The 20,547-nt window shown below is 38.6% G+C and overlaps 1 protein-coding gene across 1 annotated transcript in view; it reads left to right on the top strand.

The window, feature by feature from the left end:
• Positions 1-20,547, top strand: part of gsg1l (gsg1-like) — a 52,897-nt gene that overhangs the window by 16,091 nt on the left and 16,259 nt on the right. The window contains exons 2-4 of the mRNA XM_077212614.1: positions 11,393-11,440; positions 14,733-14,885; positions 17,724-17,835. Of these exons, the coding sequence (XP_077068729.1) occupies positions 11,393-11,440; positions 14,733-14,885; positions 17,724-17,835 (313 nt within the window). The remainder of the gene's footprint in view (positions 1-11,392; positions 11,441-14,732; positions 14,886-17,723; positions 17,836-20,547) is intronic.

The following is a 20,547-nucleotide window of genomic DNA, read 5'->3' as shown; positions in this document are numbered from 1 at the left end:
GTCTTACCCATCTGCGCCATAGTAGTTCTAAATGGCCTGGAGGGTAATGCCGAGCCTTAAGGGGAGCCTTGACGGGACTGATAGCTCTCAAGCGTCTGTTCTGCCTTTGGCAATGGCCCATGCCCAAGCTCTTTCAACCCACTTTATTAAATAGATATTTTGAGAACTAAAAAACAAAGCTGAAAGGGTTTGATCCGGGATCTCGAATTTTATTAGTAAAGATCAGGAAAAACTGGAAGGCCCTGACATGGAAGTTATAAACTCCAAAAACGCATTGTACACAGGGGATTGAGATTCTTCAATTCCCTTAACTCGATGCTCAGCACATCCATCTCCTCTAAGGTGGACAGCTGCAGCACCGTATTATAACATTTAATTTCTCAAAAATAAAATGTAGCCAACTTATTTAATTACACAAAATTAAACAGCAAAAGATCAAGCAGACAAGTTATCACGGTCTGGATGAAAGGCTGTATATATATATAGTTATATATAGAAAAAAGATTCAACATACAATAAAAGAATCATAAATTCATAGCTTGCAATACACTACGTATCTCTTTAATCTATGCGTTGCCTCAGCCACTCGATTCTTATTGCATAGTTTTTTTTTTTTAAAGTAAACAGTAGCGGGGGAAACTCCCGATAGTGCACACATATTTTATAAATGAACACAGCCCGCCTCCTTATTTTAATTTTTTTATAGAGCTATGCCTTTTCTTCGAACATGCTCTTCATAGATGAGGGTGGTGAGTTTTTATTCCCCCGCATCGATCCTCAGCACCTCTACTTCCTCAGTGATAGACTGCTGAAACACTGGGGTCTCTACCAGGGCAGAAGAAGCCACGGCGCGGGCTTCCGATCCCAGAGAGAGAGAGCGCTGGATCCCCTGGGTGAAAGCAGAGAAAAGGCGGAGCCTGTTTCTAACCCCTCCGGGAGATCCATTTGCGAACCCCATAATACCAGCTTCCGTGCTGCCTCGGCAACAATGGGGGCCAATATTGCGCTCAATATTGTGCCACGACGGGGGCCCCGAGCGCTGAGCATGCTCCGTTCCAAACAAACAACACATAAATCGTGTGTATCCCCACCCGTAACGAAACGAGGGCAGCGAGGAACCCACAATCTAAAGTTTGTTTGTTCGCCATAATATTTATGCTTGTGACTGATTTAGTGACAGACAGCAATAAATAAGACAGACAGTATAAACACAGAGCGCTTGATGAGGCACAGAAGCTAACGCTGGTCAGACCGGATATGCTTTTATCATTTCCTGGTTGTGACGTCACCCGCCTGTGACGCTTACTCTCGCCATTGGACTAGTGACACAAGTGCTTCAGACGCAGGGGCATTCCCAAAGCATCATCGAGTTCCCTCAAAAGGGAACCATAATATGACACCCTGTCATGTTCAATGGCAACCTAATGTGTGATCAGTCACATTCTGAACTACTTTCTGGCCATGTACACACTGCAGCTATAAATTCGGTTGTCAGTTCACCTTTTAGAGCTTAATCCTGTTCTGTACACACACACTTCAGTCATTTACGGGAGTGACAACCGCATTCTACAACCAAATTAACTCCTAAAAAAATGCAGCTACTGACAACCACGTTTACTAATGCAGTGTGGACGGATCCGAACTGAACAACTAGTTGTTAATCATGTATTTTAACATGCGTCTGAGATGTTTCTCTCTTCTGTGTATGAGGTGCAAGAAATTAAAGGTCTTGGCTCATTCCTGTTGCCAGATCTTGCTAGAAAAACAGCGAACAATAACCAGCCCATAAAAGAACGAAATTAATCAAAAATGCTTTTTGCTGAAAATAATACTGAAATATCACGACCTGCACCTGCTCACTTTAATAACTCTGTAACGCTTTATGAGCCAAGCTTAAAGGTCCACTGAAGTGCCTTGAAATGTGCACCATTTTTCAATGTGCTGACATAATTTCCAATGAAACAGGAAGTCAGGTTGGGACATATTGAGTTGCTCCTCCCCTTTTAAAAAATAGCCAATAGCGTTTTGTTTATATCTCAGCTCGTCTGCTGAGCTCAGTAAAACTGCATTTGACAGATGACAGCCACAGTCTAATAGATTCAGATGTTTTATGAAACTGTTACTAAAGCAAAAAGTAATAGTCTCAACAAAAAGGTAAAAAAAAGTAGTCATAGTCATGCTAAGAATGTGTAGTTTGAAAAGTATGTAATTTATGTTTGTGTTATCGCTTCTACTCGTCAGAGCTGTTTCTAATGCCGAGTCGGTCAAGACGTTTCTCCTCCTAATCTCCTCAAAATCGATTTAAAATACAGCATTCTGTGTAGAATTCAAATGGGTCCGATACGTTTTGTGTTCACCACATAGAAAATGATTGTCTGAACAAGTGACCGATTACAGCCACAGCTTCAGAATCTATGCATTTATAGTGCAGGGGACAGGATGCTTCAAATTTTAGGAAACATATGATTGGACAGAAAATCTGACGAGTAGCTGAAGTGCAGAGTGATGTCATCAAAATCGTTGATCCATTTTGGTGGAAGTGAGAGACTAAGTTTTGAATGATTATTGTACGGGACATGTGAATGTCTTTTATTTATTCCACAAGTTTTGACGCGTATCTTCTTGCCTTGTACTCACACTCGAAATCCATTTAGTTCGTTTATCACTGTTTATTCTTTCAAATCAACAAAGAATCACGTTTCTTACATACAGCATAATCCTCTTGTGCAGCGATGTCTTCTCAACAACTTGTTTGAAGAGATACTATATTTATAAGGCAATTTATGCTATAATATACGGTCAAAAGCTTTGTGTTCTCCCAACGAGCATCTGCACTTATTGCATGAGCTTCAAACTTTTCTTACATGTGCTACAAAATGGACGTTACTGCACATGCGCAGAACGAAAAAATTTAAAGCAAAGAAGTATATTCAACAGGAAATTAATAATTAACATAAATAATGATTGTATCAAATTTACATAATAAAAATATACATTTTGAAATATGAAATATGAAATATGGCTCTTACATTTCCGGCCCCTAATTGACAGGCAGGCAAACTGACAATTACCTTTTTAACAAAAAACAATGGAGCCATACTGAAACAATATTTATATTATACATCACTTTAGAAACATTAAGTGCTCATTATCAATTTTGAACTATCAATTTCTTTGTGTGGCATAGAAACTGTCCTTGATGTTGAAGAGCATTTAACAGTCCATTTCACAAATAAGGCACAACTTATCAAAAGGCCTTTCCAATGTATTGGTCTTAGTTTTAACCAACACACGTCTTACCAGTCCTTTGTTATCTGGAAACACTTTCATAATTCTTCCAAAGACCCATGAATTTCTTGGTGAAGAGTCATCTATTATCAGGACGACATCGCCAACTGCAAGATTTTTCTTTACTTGATTCCATTTTTGACGCTCCTGGAGTAAGGGCAAATATTCACGCACCCATCGCTTCCAGAATAGGTCAGCAAGATACTGAACTTGCTTCCACTTGCGCCGTGCATATACATCTTGTTTTTGGAAAAGTCCAGGCGGTAAGGCTGGTTTCCTTTTCATTAATAACAGGTGATTAGGTGTCAAAGGTTCAAGATCTGTTGGATCATCGGTTGTAATGGTAAGTGGTCTGTCATTTATTATTGCTTCCACTTCACACAGGAATGTATGCAAGCTCTCATCATTAAGTGTTTGTTATTTCAGTACAGATCTCAAGATTTTTCTAACAGACCTTATCTGTCTTTCCCACACTCCACCGAAATGAGATCCAGAAGGTGGGTTGAATATCCATTGTATTCCTTTCTGCATGAGAGTACTTTCGATTTTTGATTGATTCCATTGTTGAATGGCCTTACGCAGTTCAGTCTCAGCACCAATGAAATTAGTACCGTTGTCACTTCTCATGATTGACACCTGCCCTCTCCTGCACACAAAACGTCGGATGGCATTTAAACACGAGTCTGTGTCTAGCGGATGTGCAACTTCAATATGCACAGCTCTTCTTGTTAGGCAGGTAAACAATTCGCCATATCTTTTAACATTACTTCTACCTTGTCTGACTTCAAACGGTCCAAAGTAGTCTACCCCAACATTGGTGAAGGGTGGTTGATCTGGCATTATTCTGTCGTGTGGCAGCTCTGACATCTTCTGCTCTACAGCCTTTGCTCTAATCTTTCTACATGTCACACATCTGGAGAGAAACTTTCTGACAATGGAGTTTGCAGAAGGAAGCCAGAATTTTTGTCGCAACTTTGAAAGAATATAGTTCCTTCCACAATGTCCAATTCTCTCATGAATGTCTCTTAAGATTAAAGTTGTGACATGTGAATGTTTGGGTATAATGATAGGATGCTTCACATGCTCAGGCATTGCAGATCTACCAAGACGACCTCCAACTCTCAGCAATCCATCCTGAAGTATTGGATCCAGTTTGGACAGGCAACTGTTCCTTTTAACAGATGAATTACCTTTTTGCAATGAAGAAATTTCTTCTTTGAACACTTGACTTTGACTGAATTTGATGATTTCATTTTCAGCCCTTGTTAAGTCTTGTATTGTTAGAGCTTTGCGGTTTTCTGCTGTGTATTTTGTCTCACAACTGAACTTCTTTGTCTTTGGCTGTTTTTTGAATGCTGCGCTGTATAATTATCTCCTTGAAACGAAGGATCCATGCCACAGCTCTCTTTAATTTGTACCAGAGTAATAATTGATCAAATTGTTCACAGCATCTGTGCCATCCACTGCACACACAAGATTCACTGAAGCTAAGTGTTTAACCTAACTGTCATCCACTTTTGTTGCTAGGTCATGATTTGTTTCAGGCCACTTATTCTCTGGTTCTTTGAGAAAAGAAGGACAGTGGATCCAACTCATGTTTTTCATGAACTTTTCACAAGTAAGTCCCCTGGATGCACAATCAGCCGGGTTCATTGAGGTGTTGATGTACCTCCACTGCTGTGGCCTGGTCGACTCCCTTATAACGGCAATCCTGTTGGCCACAAACGTTTTGAAACGCAAAACTTCATTGTCAATATATCTCAAAACAGTGGTACTATCAGTCCAAAATACAGATTCAAGCAATTCTAGTTCCAGTTCATCTTTCAGCATTTTGTCTGTGTTAACAGCAACATCTGCAGCGGTCAACTCCATATGTGGAATGGTGGTCTGCTTCAACGGCGCCACGCGTGACCTCCTCATCATGAAGGCACAATGTGCGAGTCCATCAGTGTTTAACAATCTGAGGTATGACACAACTCCAAATCACACTTCGCTAGCATCTGAGAAATGATGTGGTTGTGCGGAAGTTGAAACTCCAAAGTCAACAGGTTTTATACAACTGCTGCATTAGAATCTTTGATGGCAATATGACAGGGGCGAGAAAGCCCAAGGGGTCATAGATGGAACTTGTAACTGACAGGATTCCTCTTCTTGTTACAGGTCTTTCTTTCAAACTGATTTTGAATTTGAACACATCTGAATTGACACACCATAACACCCCTAATGCTCTCTCAGCAGGAAGTGCATCCCGGCTCAAATCCAAGTCTCTTACATCTTCAACTCTCTCACCTTCAGGAAAGAGGCTAACAATACACGACTGTTGCTTGCCCACTTTGTAAGATGAAATCCTCCGCTCGTACAAAGTTTTGTGAGATCATTGTACAATGCAATTGCTTCAACATGACTTGAAACAGACCTTAAGCAGTCGTCTACATAAAAGTTCTTAAATACTGTGTGGACTGCTTCGACAGATGACATGCTACGATTTTCTTCTGCTGTCTTCCTAAGAGCGAAATTAGCTACACTTGGAGATGATCTTGCTCCAAAGAGATGGACAACCATCTTGTACTCTTCCTAGGTTTGATCTACATCTCCATCTGGCCACCATAAGAAGCGGAGCATGTCACTGTCTTTTTCAGGAACTCTCACCTGGTAATACATAGCTTCGACATCTGCCGTCATGGCAACTGACTCTTGTCTGAAGCGGGTGAGCACTCCAATGAGTGAATTTGTCATGTCTGGACCCTGTAATAGCTCACTATTTAAAGACACTCCCTGGAAACTTGCAGCACAGTCAAACACCACCCTCAGCTTCTTCTTCTGAGGATGGTACACCCCATGGTGAGGTATATACCAGACTTGACCATCTTGACGACTTAAGTGTGATGAAGGCACCTTGACTGCGTAACCATTGCTCAGCATGCCAGTCATGAAGTTTTTGTACTCTTCATGAAAGGAGTGATTTTTTTGGAATTTCCTTTTGATATTTAACACTCGCTGGACAGCTGCACTTCGATTGTTAGGCATTTGGACAACCGTTTTCTTGATTGGAAGGTCAATGTAATAGTGACCATTAGAAAATTGCACTGAATTAGATACAGACTTCAAAAACTGGTGATCTATCTGTGATAATTCGGCTTTGTCATCGCAATTTCTTTCGGGAAAATCATGATTGTATTGTTGTATCAGCATTTGTTCCACACTCTCCAGGGAAATTCTGTTGACTGCAACGCTTGTTTGTGCATAGCCATGCATGCTGTCTTCAGGTTCTCTAAGAGGTCCATTCAAAATCCATCCAAGGGCAGTCTTAACTGCATATGGCCCATTGTGCTTACTATTTATTACTCTCCATAGTTCCAGAAGCTTGAACTCCTTGTTTCCTATGAGGATCTCCACTCCAGCATCAATGTGAGGCAACTTCACTTCACTAAGGTACGACCATTTGTCAACTTCGTGTTGTTGTGGAACGTTTTCCATTGAAACTGGTATGCTCTTTTGTGTAAACACTTTGGAAAGTTCAATGAAGTTGTTCTCTTCCAATCCACTCACTTCCAAGTCAGTGATCATGTAACTTTCCACTCGTTTGCTTGAGTTCATGGTGCTTAGCATCATTTCAATCTTTCTGCCTTGGACACTCAACTGTCTTGCTAGTGCCTCAGTACAAAAAGTGGCAGAGCTGCCTGGGTCCACAAAGGCATACACTTCCACGCACTTATCACCTTTTTTTGACTTTATCTTGACAGGTACTATTGCAAGAACACAGTCGTCTCCGGCCCCAGTGCAGGCACTTGTCTTGTGACTCATTGTGGTGGGTAAAGTGTTAACTTCAGTACTATCAACTTTTACCATTTCCTTCTCAGGAATCTTGTCTTGTGTGGTTAAGTGTAACATACTAGGATGTCTCTTTGAGCACAGCTGACATGTGCTTCTTCTGTTACAATCTTTGCTTAAGTGTCCTTTGACTAAGCATCCAAAGCAAAATCCATTCTTTCTTAAAAAGTCAAATTTGTCTTTATATGGCTTAGCACCAAACTGATAACATTGCTCCAATGTATGGCTTTTCTCACAGAATGCACAAGGTTTAGTGTAAGCACTAATAACTGCCGCACTGTTACTTTTCATCATTGTCAAGTCTTTTTGAGTTTCGCCAACCTGTTTTAAGTCAGTTGCAAAATTACTACTTCCTTTTCCTTCTCTTTTCAGCTTAGCTCCTTGAAAAGACTTGTTTGTGTGTTTTTGTCACCTGCCAAAGCATCCAGATCTCCAAAAAGTGGGTTTGATATTACCTTTGCTTGGCGATCAACAAACTCAACCAACTGAATGAACTTGGCTCTTATTCTATTGTGCTCCTCATACTCGTAAGCATGGGCTCTCCATCTTTCACGCAACTTGTAGGGCAATTTTGAGATAATAATCCTCATGTTGGTAGGATTATCTAACTCATCCATGTATTCATTGTCCTCCATTACATTGCGACAAGTAACCAGGAACAATGAAAATGCACTTAAAGATTTTCCATCCTCTGACTTTATTTCAGGCCATTTGAATGCCTTTTGCATTAAGGCTGTCGCAATTTTCAACTCATTTCCAAACTTCTCATGCAAGAGTCTCATTGCTTTTGCATAACCACGATCATTTGGCATGTGCTGGCAGCTTTTGACAATGTCTCTGGGCTCACCTCTAGTGTACTGCTCCAGAAAGTACAACTTGTCAGCATTACTGTCAACTCTGGAGTCAACAGCATGTTCAAACGCCTTCATAAAAGATCTGAACTCAAGTGGATCTCCATGAAACAAAGTAACCTCACGTTGAGGTAAACAAAACATCTGTTGATTCTTCACAAGCATTGCTGTGATGTCTGTCTGGCGTTGCAACACTCTTTGAAATTCTGATGTATCAGTGTTACCACACAATGTTTCATTGATTGGTGTTGACCATTCCTTCGCAGTGTTTGTTTTCTTAGGTCTGACACTTGCAGGTATACTTGAGTGAACTGCTTCAGGACGTGATAGCATTTTACCATGCCTTGATCTTACACTGTATTCATCATATTCATAATGCTCCTGTTTTGGAATGACTACATCGGCTGCTTGGATGGCCACATTTTGATCTGCATACTGTAGTTGTTCTTCACAATCTTTATACACTTTAATTTTAGCATTAGACATTGCAAGAGCCGTTTCTATTTCCAACTTTTCCATTTCAGCCTTTAACTTTGCTTCTTTCATTTCCAACTCCTGCCTTTCTTTTAAAGCGGCTGCTCTGTTAGCTTGTTCCTTAAGCCGAGCTGATGATGCTGTTGATATTGATGATTTTTTGGAAACAGATGCTGTACCACTTCCTGACTTATTAGACGTGACCGTCCTGGATGACACCATTGACACACTGTCCATCGGCGAGACTTCATTATCACATATTTGAGACATCTTATTGCACTGTTTAGTTTCCTCAATCCATGACTTCAATTTCTCCATGAACTTTTTGCAGCATAATAATTTAGGCTGAAACCAGAAATCCTGATCAGCATCATGCTCTTCATCTTTCAAATACAACAACACTGTTGCATTACTTTCAATAAATTCTTCAAACATCCGTTTGTAGAATTTAAACTGCTTGTTTTCAACATCATTCAAATTGGAAATGTTCTCCATAAGCAATTCAATCTCATTTGATTTTGCAGTTAATTGTCTCAACTTGCCTCGTCTGGCGTTTATCTGGTTGTGAAGCTTCTCTTCCAAAACCCTTGTCCGTTAGCGCCCTCTTGCGTTCAGACCGCGTAACAACATCTTCGTCGTCGTCGTCGTTTTTGTCCGCCATTTGTAACACTTCAAGACGTGCAATCTTACTTACAATCAAAGTTACACAACTAACACTTCTTGCATGCGGAAATATGATCGATCTTCATTAATTTATAACTCCAATATCCTGCACAGCACTATTTGGCCACAACAAGCGAAACGAGTCCTTCAGACGTCTCAAGCACGGTCTTCCATTAACGTGCATTGAAGTGCGCACTTGTAAACACACTTAAACAATGAACAAAGCTTTTGACTTACATGTACGGGAAATGTGAATGTCTTTTATTTATTCCACAAGTTTTGACGTGTATCTTCTTGCCTTGTACTCACACTCGAAATCCATATAGTTCGTTTATCACTGTTTATTCTTTCAAATCAACAAAGAATCACGTTTCTTACATACAGCATAATCCTCTTGTGCAGCGATGTCTTCTCAACAACTTGTTTGAAGAGATACTATATTTATAAGGCAATTTATGCTATAATATACGGTCAAAACCTTTGTGTTCTCCCAACGAGCATCACTTATTGCATGAGCTTTAAACTTTTCTTACATGTGCTACAAAATGGACGTCACTGCACATGCGCGGAACGAACAAATATAAAGCAAAGAAGTATATTCAACAGGAAATTACTAATTAACATAAATAATGATTGTATCAAATTTACATAATAAAAATATACATTTTGAAATATGAAATATGAAATATGGCTCTTACAATTATATCTTCTAAATCTAAAATGAATTTTGGCATTGTTATGGAGCACACTAGCTTATAGATAACCTTAAGGTGAACATATTTAAATTAAAAGCCAAAAAAACTTCAATTTTGATTTCATGGGGACTTTAACAATCCCAAAACACTTTTAATAAGTAGGCATGGCAACACTGCAAGGGCACGCTCTGTGAACCAGCCTTTACAAGCATAAAGAAGACATCGCAACGGGACCGTCAACTCTGCTTTAGTTAAAATTGCTGAACATAACAAATCTTTTGTCGCGGTAATATTACTTTTGTCAGAATAGCAGATACCAAACATGCGAGACACCAGATCATTGCGTTTACCACAGTGTCATTCATCGCAGTTTCTGAAGTGAGTTGTGTTCCATAGAAACACAGAACAATAATTTTGTGCAATGTGTTGTCAGTCCTGAAACGTTACATTGTAGGTGGCCTCTGTTTGATTTATTTCTTCACTTCTGATGTCACAATAGAGCAGGTTTCTGTAAGGAACCACATGTGGGATATTTTAATGACGGAACATTGTTTGGCAGTGTTTGGGGGTGCAATTTATTGCCATTTATATGAACTGCTTTTGTACTTTAGCCAAATTTTAAATGCTACTTTAAATTTTGATTTCTGAAGGTAATAAAACTTTGAAAGGCCTGTGTGGTCTGTAATGTAAAAGGCAGAGTACATAAAGTTTTGTTGAGTCTGACAAGCCTAGAATTATGAGTGTTGTGTCTGCAGACTTGTGCAGTAGTGCTACTGCCAATATATTTAATGTAGGCCTATTCTTTGAACTGGGGCACATTGAGCCACATAGCCAAAAAGGAAAATGCTATTATGACAATCACAATAGTTCCATATTAAATTGTTTTATATGTTTTATGTGCAAACGTTACTATGTTGTTGTCTTCATATTACCTTGCTACTTTAGATAATCTCTCACTTCTATTTGACCTCTGTCTTTTAGGCACAGTTTAGCATCTTCATTCATCCCTTCACAGGCAAGATTATAATTGAAAGTTGCAGACTAAAGTTTTTTTTTTGTTGAAGAAACAGCCTTCAGCCTCAAATTGTCCTCACCAGTTTAATTAAAAGTCCAATTTAGGAGGATGCACCAAAAACGTTTTATGTTCTAGCTCAGAGACACATAAGACAATCTTAATTAAAACAGTTATTTTGGTCAGACCACAGACAATTGGTTTACTCGTTTCATCGAGGCATACATTATGCAGACTACACATTTATATGATCACTATAATTGCAGCAAAACCATGTTGTATGCTACAAATGTAACATGACATTAAGCTGCAAGTGTGCAAAAATGCTTAGTTTGTGTTATCAAAAATGCCTGATACCGAAATGACACGTAGAGGCTAATGCTATAAGAAACACTACAATCTCTTTAGACAAAAAATTCAAGTGATGGATTCATCCAGGGGGAGGCAGACTGCTGAAGTTGTCTTATCACTGGAAAACAGCACAGTAAAGATGAAGTTGAGCTCTCTGACTCTCGGTACACAAAAAAGAACTTGTAGAGCACAGATGTTAACTTTTCGGTTGTTTTGTGTCTTTCCAGGTGAGAAATGCAGGAGTTTTATTGATCTGGCCCCGGCATCTGAGAGAGGTGAGTAATGGCTGTCATTAGAGTGCCGTTGAGGCTTGTCCAACAGCACACACTGAAACCAGAGTTGTGGCCTGCTTCCATATTTCCATATGCAATATCACTCTTTAGTAGAGTGCCAGGGTCTTTATATAATATAATCTATCAACTTTTTTCTGAAGGTCATTTTAAAACTTAAAAAATTCTTTTATACTATTTAAATGCCTTTTATCTATAATTTATACTTTTATTCTTGTCAAGGAAGACCAAGCGCTTTAATCTTAAAAGTATGAAAATCCATTATAAATATTTAAAACTGGACTGAAACAAAGAAAAGTAAAAGTAAAAGTCGCTTGTGAATAGACTTTATAGTGCATCATTTCCAATCGGCGTAGTAATAAATAAAATAAAAAGGTGTGTGGCCCTTTTTCAAACAAATGTAAAAAAAATAATAATTAATTTTCACCACAGAATGCTGTTAAACAAAATACACAATTTGAGACGTGATGGAAATGACACTGTTATGACAGATAACAATTCTAATGTGATGCTTGTGTCCACTGTTGGACACTGTTAGCAAACAAATTAAACCGTGAGAGTGTAATTTTCTAAATTTCAACAGGGTTTGTTGTTGAAAAAACACCCACAAACCAAAATGTGACAATTTTTATGGATATGGAATTTTATTTCTGTTCAGGGGACTACTGCATAATACATCTCGCCTTGAACAATTCTGGAGATATTACTACGCAATCAAAAAGGAAAATGAATTTAGCTTGCAAATTACATCTGCCACAGTTTCAGGGGAGAATATTTGCAAGACAAACTACACAATTGCCTATTGCTCTTTAGACTCCGGTTTTTAAGTCATGACTGACTCCTCAAGGTCTCCAGTGATAATCATGTTTGATACAAAGTTGCCGATGTTTGTGGAATCAGCCAAAGAGTGATGTCTGATGGAAGTACATTTTGATTGAAGTGTTTTCAGATTCAGCCCTCTAAGTGTTGTCTTGTACGGAAGCTTATCAAGACCTGTTTGTGCAAAAATTAGAATGAGAAATTTGATTTACGACTACTGAATATGCTCAGGTCAGGCCGACAGAAGATTTAGTGCTTCTATCTCTATCCTCTCTCAATGACAATATCAAGTCCTCAAACAATGCTTTTCTCTGCCTCGAGGAGCCCTCAAGAAAATTGACTCACTGTTTATATTCGCCTCTGAAAAATGCAGGGCAGACTTTCAAAGGTGCCCAATGTGTTTGAACTATTGAAGAAAAACACTCCAGACATTAATATTGAATAATACTGTCATTTTTCAGGTTAATATGCTTTAATCACTCACAAATTGTGTTTCTCAAAGTCTGTCATCTTTTATTTACAATGTGTGTGAGAGAATGTGTCAGGAAACCTCAAACGAAGCCAAATTTCACAGTGCATAATGGGTAGCACAGGTGTAGCAGCAGACAAGACTCCGAATGTTGAAAGTAAGCAAAATAGCATTATGATCTCAGACCAAAACAACTCCTGCTATCTCTCCCGAGTCCTCTGAGGAAGCTCAGGGGTGATTGGGAATTCTGCTAATTAGAAGGAGCTGATTGCTGTTATGGAAACACCCTTAAGTCAGTCTGATAGTTACTAGATGTTTCCCTAATCTCTCAAAAATACATAAATATGAAAAAAGGAAAAAAAAAATATTAAACATCCTTTTGAGACACGAGTGCTCAGAGATGTTTTTCAAATTGCAGATGTTGCTGTCATGTCAAGTTTAATATAAATACCGCTAATGACTAATGAGAAAGCTGACTTCTAGTAAGAAATAATTTGTTTACTTCTTTTTGGAATATACAGCACCATTACAGGGTCCAAGTGCTTCTATATTGCATTTTTCTTATTACATTTTTTTTTCAGTAGTGTTCAAAACTTTGGGTTCAGATTAAAGAAATAAACACTTTTATTCAGGGATTGATCAAGGATTGAATTTAATTGTCCAAAACAAATGACAGTAAAGATTGCTTTTTAAGATTTAGACTTTCAAAGGTGCCCGATGTGTTTGAACTCTTGAAGACAAACATTCCAGACATTAATATTGAATAATGCTGTCATTTTTCAGGTTAAGATGCTTTAATCACTCACCAACTGTGTTCAGATTAAATAAATTAACACTTTTATTCAGCAAGGATGTATTTAATAGATCAAAACAAGTGATAGTAAAGATTGTTTTTTAAGATTTAGAATTTTTACATAAAAAATATACATCTTAAATAAATGCTGTTCTTGAATCACAGTTCATAAATATTAGGTACGGTGACAAGGAGGGGACATGTTTGGTTCACTTTGTTTGCCACGGCCATGATATATTAATTAGTGGAAATGTCATGTTACCTCATGGGAATTTTGATAAAATGTCATGGCCACAAGATCGTTTTGTTGAGGTGACAAGTAACAACATCCTTATGTCATGGCCACGCATTGTAAAGTCGTGGCCTTGAGATCCTATGTTGAGAGAGCGACATTCTTTTCTCCTGGCCACAGTCCTGTAGCTAACCTTTCACAATGATTACAAAATCTGTCTAATTGTAAAAACATTTTAATTTATAGGATTAAAGAGTAGAATAAAAATCTAGGCATTATTCATGAAGTAATTTATACCACTGTATTGTATGACTGAGCACCAGAAAGTAATTGCAACTTTTTATCTCACAATTCTGACCTTTTTTTCAGAATTGTGAGACATAAAGTCCCAATTGTGAGGTATAAAGTCAGTATTGTGAGATATAAACTCGCGATTGCGAGAACATTTTTAGAATCGCCAGTTATAAAGTCAGAATTGCGAGTTTATATCTCACAATTGTGGAAAAAAAGATTATAACTCGTAATTCTAACATTTTTCTTGCAATTGCGAGTTTATACCTCAAAATTCTGTCTTTATAACTTGCAATATTTATTAATTTTAAGTCATATTGTTTCATTGTTTAACATTTTTCAAAACCCTGAAACTATTGTCAGGTTTACACTAGATTTGTAATGTGTTCTATCATGGAGCAGTTATTATAGATAATGCTCATATCGATATTATAGATAATTGTCATATAATACTATTGACTTAGTGAGCTCAAAACACCTATCTGCACTTTGCAAATTGAACTCATCGTAAAGAAGAACTAGGCAGAAATGTACCCAATGCATGTCCATTTTAAATGCAGGGGGCGAGTTGTAAAATTTCCACTTGAATCTGACCGTGTGAATAATGACAGAGAGAATTATGGGGCAACAGCAGAGCGCTTTGCTCACCAGTGTGCGTGTGTGTGTATTGCAGGTGTCCTTTGGCTGTCAGTTGTGTCTGAGGTGCTATACATCATGCTGCTGGTCGTTGGCTTCAGTCTGATGTGCCTGGAGCTTTTTCACTCCAGTAATGTGATCGATGGACTCAAACTGAACGCCTTCGCCGCAGTCTTCACCGTGCTTTCAGGTAGGCCTGCACCCTTGTCCCCAACTCACACTTAGAGAAACTAATTGCGCATTACTTCATTACATTTATCATCTAAAGACACATGGCCTTGTTCTCCTGTTGGGTGTCACCACAGTCACAAATGATGGGCATAATAGAAAATGTTGGGCTTTTTTTTTGTTAGTCCATGCTGTAATTTAGTCATTCAAAATCTGTAATTTTCAAGTATAGTGACTTCGTAACAGTGCTGACAGAACTTTTAAATGACAAAATACGTTTCTTGTAACATTAGACAAAACATTTGACTACAATTTTACCTGACTTTAGTAAAAAAAAAAAATTTGCATTTCCAGTTATACCTTTACCGTTTAATAGTTTGGAGTCAATAAGATTTCTTAAAAGAAAAAAAATTCTATTCAGCAAGGACACCTTAAATTGATCAAAATTAAAAGTAAAGTTCAAATAAATGCCATTATTTATATAAATATTAAGCAGCGCAACCGTTTTCAACATTGATAATAATAGCACAGAATCACTATATTATAATGATTTTTGAAGGATCATGTGACACTGAAGATTGGAGTAAAGATGCTGAAAATTAAGCTTTACCATCAAATAAATAAATTACATTTTAAAATATATTAAAATAAAAAAAACTGTTATTTTATTTTAAAATTGTAATTAATATTTCATAGTCAATCAAATGCAGCCTTGGTTCTTTCAAAATCCTAAAAACTTACCAACTCCAAAACCCTGTAAATATTTGATATTTAATAGCTTGTTATATCAAAAAATTGTGAAATCGGTTAACTAATAATAATTTCACACTTGATTTGAGAATGAGATGTGGAAAAAAGTAATTATCCCCAGATTACACCTCTCTATCTGCAGTCCAGTGCATCATGGGTAAACCCCAGCAATTAGAATGCCAGAACGTCTGCTGCTTTTTGAGTTTCTGATTATTTGATTTGAATACCTTTAACTAATACCCAATATAGTCCAGTTCATTTGGTGACTTAATGCCTTTTAATTCCAACTGTAGCAGAGAGAGAGAGAGAGAGAGAGAGAGAGAGAGAGAGAGAGAGAGAGAGAGAGAGAGAGAGAGAGAGAGAGAGAGAGAGAGAGAGAGAGAGAGAGAGAGAGAGAGAGAGAGAGAGAGAGAGAGAACCTTCATGTGGTTAGCTAACCGCGGTTAAACATGGATTTGGATAAAATAAAAATAGGCTTTTAACTTTTCAAAGAAAAAAAAACATCTATTCCCATATCTTCAGTGGTTGACATCACAGGTTGTCCGTCTAATCAAACTACATTTTTTTTTTTGTGGCACAAATTCATTTTAAAGTTTGATTTAAAACACATTTTTGTTGCTGTTTCTGATTATCATCTGATCTGATTATCTGGGTCTTAAGGCAAAACCAGTTGAACCAAACATATTTAGAGGAAATCACAGTAGACTAACAAGTTTTATTTAAAGTAAAAAAACAAATGTAATGCAAGTGAGGATTTGCAGTTACACTGTTTCAACTCCACCTTATTCATACCTCGGTGGTTTTGTGCGCTTGACACTAGATGGTACACTGGACACCCTTCACTGATCATATATTGTATTTAATAGGGAACATGTTCTACCTGCACATATGCATGGATTTTGTCTGTGATCCAAAGGATCAAAAGTTAATAGTAGTGTTTTTCAGAGAGAATTTTAAATCTGTACTGAAAGTGTGTTTATATCCAATGCAAATGCAGATTCTGAAGACCAGGGTTTACCAACCACTGTAGTGTGCCACTACAGGTTGTCAGGTTATCAAATGGCAATAAATAAATAAATAAATATAAATATAAATGCTATAAAATAAGAATATATTGTCGCTGTCAGACGGAGACATCGTATCTCTCTCTATATATATTTTTTACTTTCAAAATCAATACTACTGGTCATCCTTGATGCCTGTATGTGGGTTTTACAAATATTTAACCAATGAAAATCATTAAAAAGATCTTGTGTTTAAACCCCAACACTGGATCCTCAAACTGTCGGTCAACCCTAATAACTCCACCCTCCTCTATCATGAATGAATTGCTGCATGGAGTTTGGAGTTATAAACTGTAAGTTGATCGTAATGCGACGCACTTACTGCCTTAGATGTGGCTGTTCCAGTGATGGACACAACAAATATCACTCACTGGTCAAAAACCTTGTAGCTCCATCTGAGCTTTTATATTATAATGATTTATAATATATAATCATAATGATTGTATATATTATAATGATACTTGGACATGTCTGACCATATAAAGCCATAATTCCAACTTTTATGACACAGTTGAATTATTTAAAAAATACAAGGTTTCCGACCGACAGTGACGATTTGTAAATTTGTTGTTTTATCATCACCAACAACATCATATAACTAGCTGTATGACCTTATTGTTATTTTAGTGCTTAGTGGTGTGCCGTGTGATTTTTTTACTGATCAAAAGTGTTCCGTGGCAAAAAGAAAGAAAAAAAAGGTTGGGAAACACTGGTGTAGACAGTTCCATAAATATACAAATATGTCCATAAACCGGTCCTAATTTACTCATCCTCATTTCAAATGCTGTTTTTTTTTTTTTTTTTTTTTGTTGTTGGTGGAACACAAAAGGCGATTTAAAAAAAAAGTTACTATCCATGCTGGATCTTTGAGCCAAGAGTCGGAACTGATTAATGACTCAAGAGTTCAACTCAGATTCAATGATCCAGTTGCAAGTCATGCATGTTTGAAATGACATGGGGTGAATAAATAATGACAAATTTCTTTCTATCCAATGAGCAAACACAGTATGAGAGATCACTAACTGAATTTGTTGATTCCTCAACAGGTCTCCTGGGGATGGTGGCTCACATGATGTACACACAAGTTTTCCAGATCACAGTCAGTTTGGGACCAGAGGACTGGAGGCCTCACACATGGGACTACGGCTGGTCCTTCTGGTAAGCACCTCTTATACTTCCAGTCACATCAGCCAAAACATGATGGATGAAAAGCAGTGGACGTGTTGATCACATACAATATAGTTCAAAAGCTTGGGGTCAGAAACATTTGGTTCTTTTTTTAAAGAAAGAAACCAATACGTTAATTCAGGAAGGACAAAGTGGTCAAAAGTGTCAATAAAGTCTTGTCAAAAAAAATTGTCAAAAATCCTCAAACAGTTTCCACAAAAATATTGGTAATACTTTACAATACAGGTGCGCTAATATGCATTAACATGCATTAACTGTGTATTAACTAATACACAGATAATCATGAGTTAGCTTATGATTAAAGCAGACAACTGGAAGTTGAAATACATGGTTTTGACCCATTGCAGTTATTAACTCATTCATTTACATTATTAATTAATACTATATGTTGATAAGGAATTAATACATGTTGAGCTCTGATTACAGTTTTTTTCAGTCGCTAACAAGCGTTTGTCCAACCAGTTGTCACATTTTCAAAACTCTAAACACAATTAGCACAGCATCGGTCTTTTGTGGCCATACCATTCACACATTTCATGTCGTTTTCACACAATATGCAGTCAGTGAACACATTTCCACAATGCTTACATTTTCTTAACAGACAAGCTATACCTCCCAACAAAATTATGGATTGTTTTTGTAGTATTTACAAATGTTAACACAGACCATCCCACAATAGCAAAAACAATATTCCAAACCTTAGATACAGTATAAAAACATCTGCTTCTGCAATTATATCAGTTCAAAAACAATATATCTCAGCTGATTATAAACAAATAATTAAATAATTAACACACCGTAGCTGATTTATGTTGGGTAAATTGGGCCAACCATAGCTGATTCCAGTCTGGCTTAGACTCAGTAGCAGGGGTTATTTTTTTCTATTGCATTGACACTTATACAGTAAACGGAGGACTTTGAGGAGTTATGTTTTTGGACACAGAAACAGAAAAAGACAAACACAGTAATGTCTGGACGAGAAAGAGTAAGAGCAAGGGGCCCAGGGAGAAGAGCAGGCCCAGTGAGAGATGCAGTGAGAGGTGCAGGTGCAGTGAGAAGTGCAGGTGCAGTGAGAGGTGCAGGTGCAGTGAGAGGCGCAGGTGCAGTGAGAGGTGCAGTGAGAGGTGTAGAGAGAGGTGCAGTGAGAGGTGCAGTGAGAGGTGCAGTGAGAGGTGCAGTGAGAGATTCAGTGAGAGGTCCAGTGAGAGATGCAGTGAGAGGTGCAGTGAGAGATGCAGTGAGAGGTGCAGTGAGAGATGCAGTGAGAGGTGCAGTGAGAGGTGCAGGTGCAGTGAGAGATGCAGTGAGAGGTGCAGGTGCAGTGAGAGATGCAGTGAGAGGTGCAGGGCCAGGGAGAAGAGCAGGCCCAAGGAGAGGGCAAGGTAGAGGTGTAAGAATGAGTGGTGGTGGCATTCCAAGGGCTGCAAGAACAGTAGTCAGTGATGAAATTGCCACTATCATTGACCATGTAATCAACCACGGTCTTTCACTAAGAGAGGCTGGTAAACAGTAAAGGAAATAAAAAATGATTTGCTTTTTACTGGAATGCTTTTGAATGTGAACATTACAGTACATGTGGACATACAGTTCCCAACCAAGACATTTAGTGTAAAAACGGTGGATTGCATGTTTTGCATGCAAATACCTGTAAAACTGAAACACAAAAGTCTATGAAGTTTTTGTAATGTCAACAATAGCCAGTATTTTGAAACCTGGTGTACTTTGATTGACTGCATGTACCTTGTGAAGTGAAAACGTCTCGGTTACATATGGTAACCCTCGTTCCCTGAGGGAGGGAACGGAGACGTAGGTCATGACTGACCAATAGGAATCTCGCTAGAGAGGCCAATCTACTTCGAGTGAAACTAAAACAAGCCAATACACATTGGCGTGCAATCATTTGCAACAGCTGTGCAGCCTCGCAGCGCGGGTATTTCACAAGCAGCTGGTGCGATTGCACACTAGTTTTTTGCTGAGGAGCCAAGCCTGAAAAAGCTGGCCGTCCCGGCGGGCGGCAGCAGATGTGGCGACGGGACCTACGTCTCCGTTCCCTCCCTCAGGGAACGAGGGTTACCATATGTAACCGAGACGTTCCCTATCAGTCAGTCACTACAACATAGGTCATGACTGACCAATAGGAATCCCTACCAAAGCGCCACAGCTGCTGCACCCCATCCAGCGCCCCCATGCAAGCCTCTACACCTTCTTGCCTGGAAGGACGATAGGCGGAGGCTTACACAGAGTGAGTCTGACACTGTTGTTCCGTGATAACCCATACAGTGAGATATTGGATAACACTGGGAAAGCGTGCCCTTTCTGTTTAGGAAGGAACGCTGCGGAAGCCACTTCTTCAAAGAGTTATGTGGAAATGCATATGGACTAGCCCGAAGGCTGTACTGCATATGAAATAATGGGTGACTTAGCCCAAGGGAAAGACACAGGCTTCCGATAGGAGCAGCCGTGGAATATACACATATGGGATCCCCGTAGGGTCACACATATGGAACCCAGCCCAGATCCGGTTCTCAAGGATTCACCGGATAAGGGCCTGGCGCCGGACGCTCCGCCAAGTCCGGGCCGAGGGGTTATGGAGGACTCGACAGGTTTTACTCTGGAGCAATAAGGGTGCACAGTAGGGTGCAGCAAGCCGACAGAGCCAGACCTCTCAGTGCTTCTACCCGT

The sequence above is a fragment of the Siphateles boraxobius genome, unplaced genomic scaffold, assembly GCF_051911475.1.
Source record: "Siphateles boraxobius isolate OS27281-9 unplaced genomic scaffold, OSU_SipBor_1 66, whole genome shotgun sequence".
In the NCBI taxonomy this organism is placed as follows: domain Eukaryota; kingdom Metazoa; phylum Chordata; class Actinopteri; order Cypriniformes; family Leuciscidae; genus Siphateles; species Siphateles boraxobius.
This window is presented reverse-complemented; position numbering and strand designations above follow the sequence as displayed.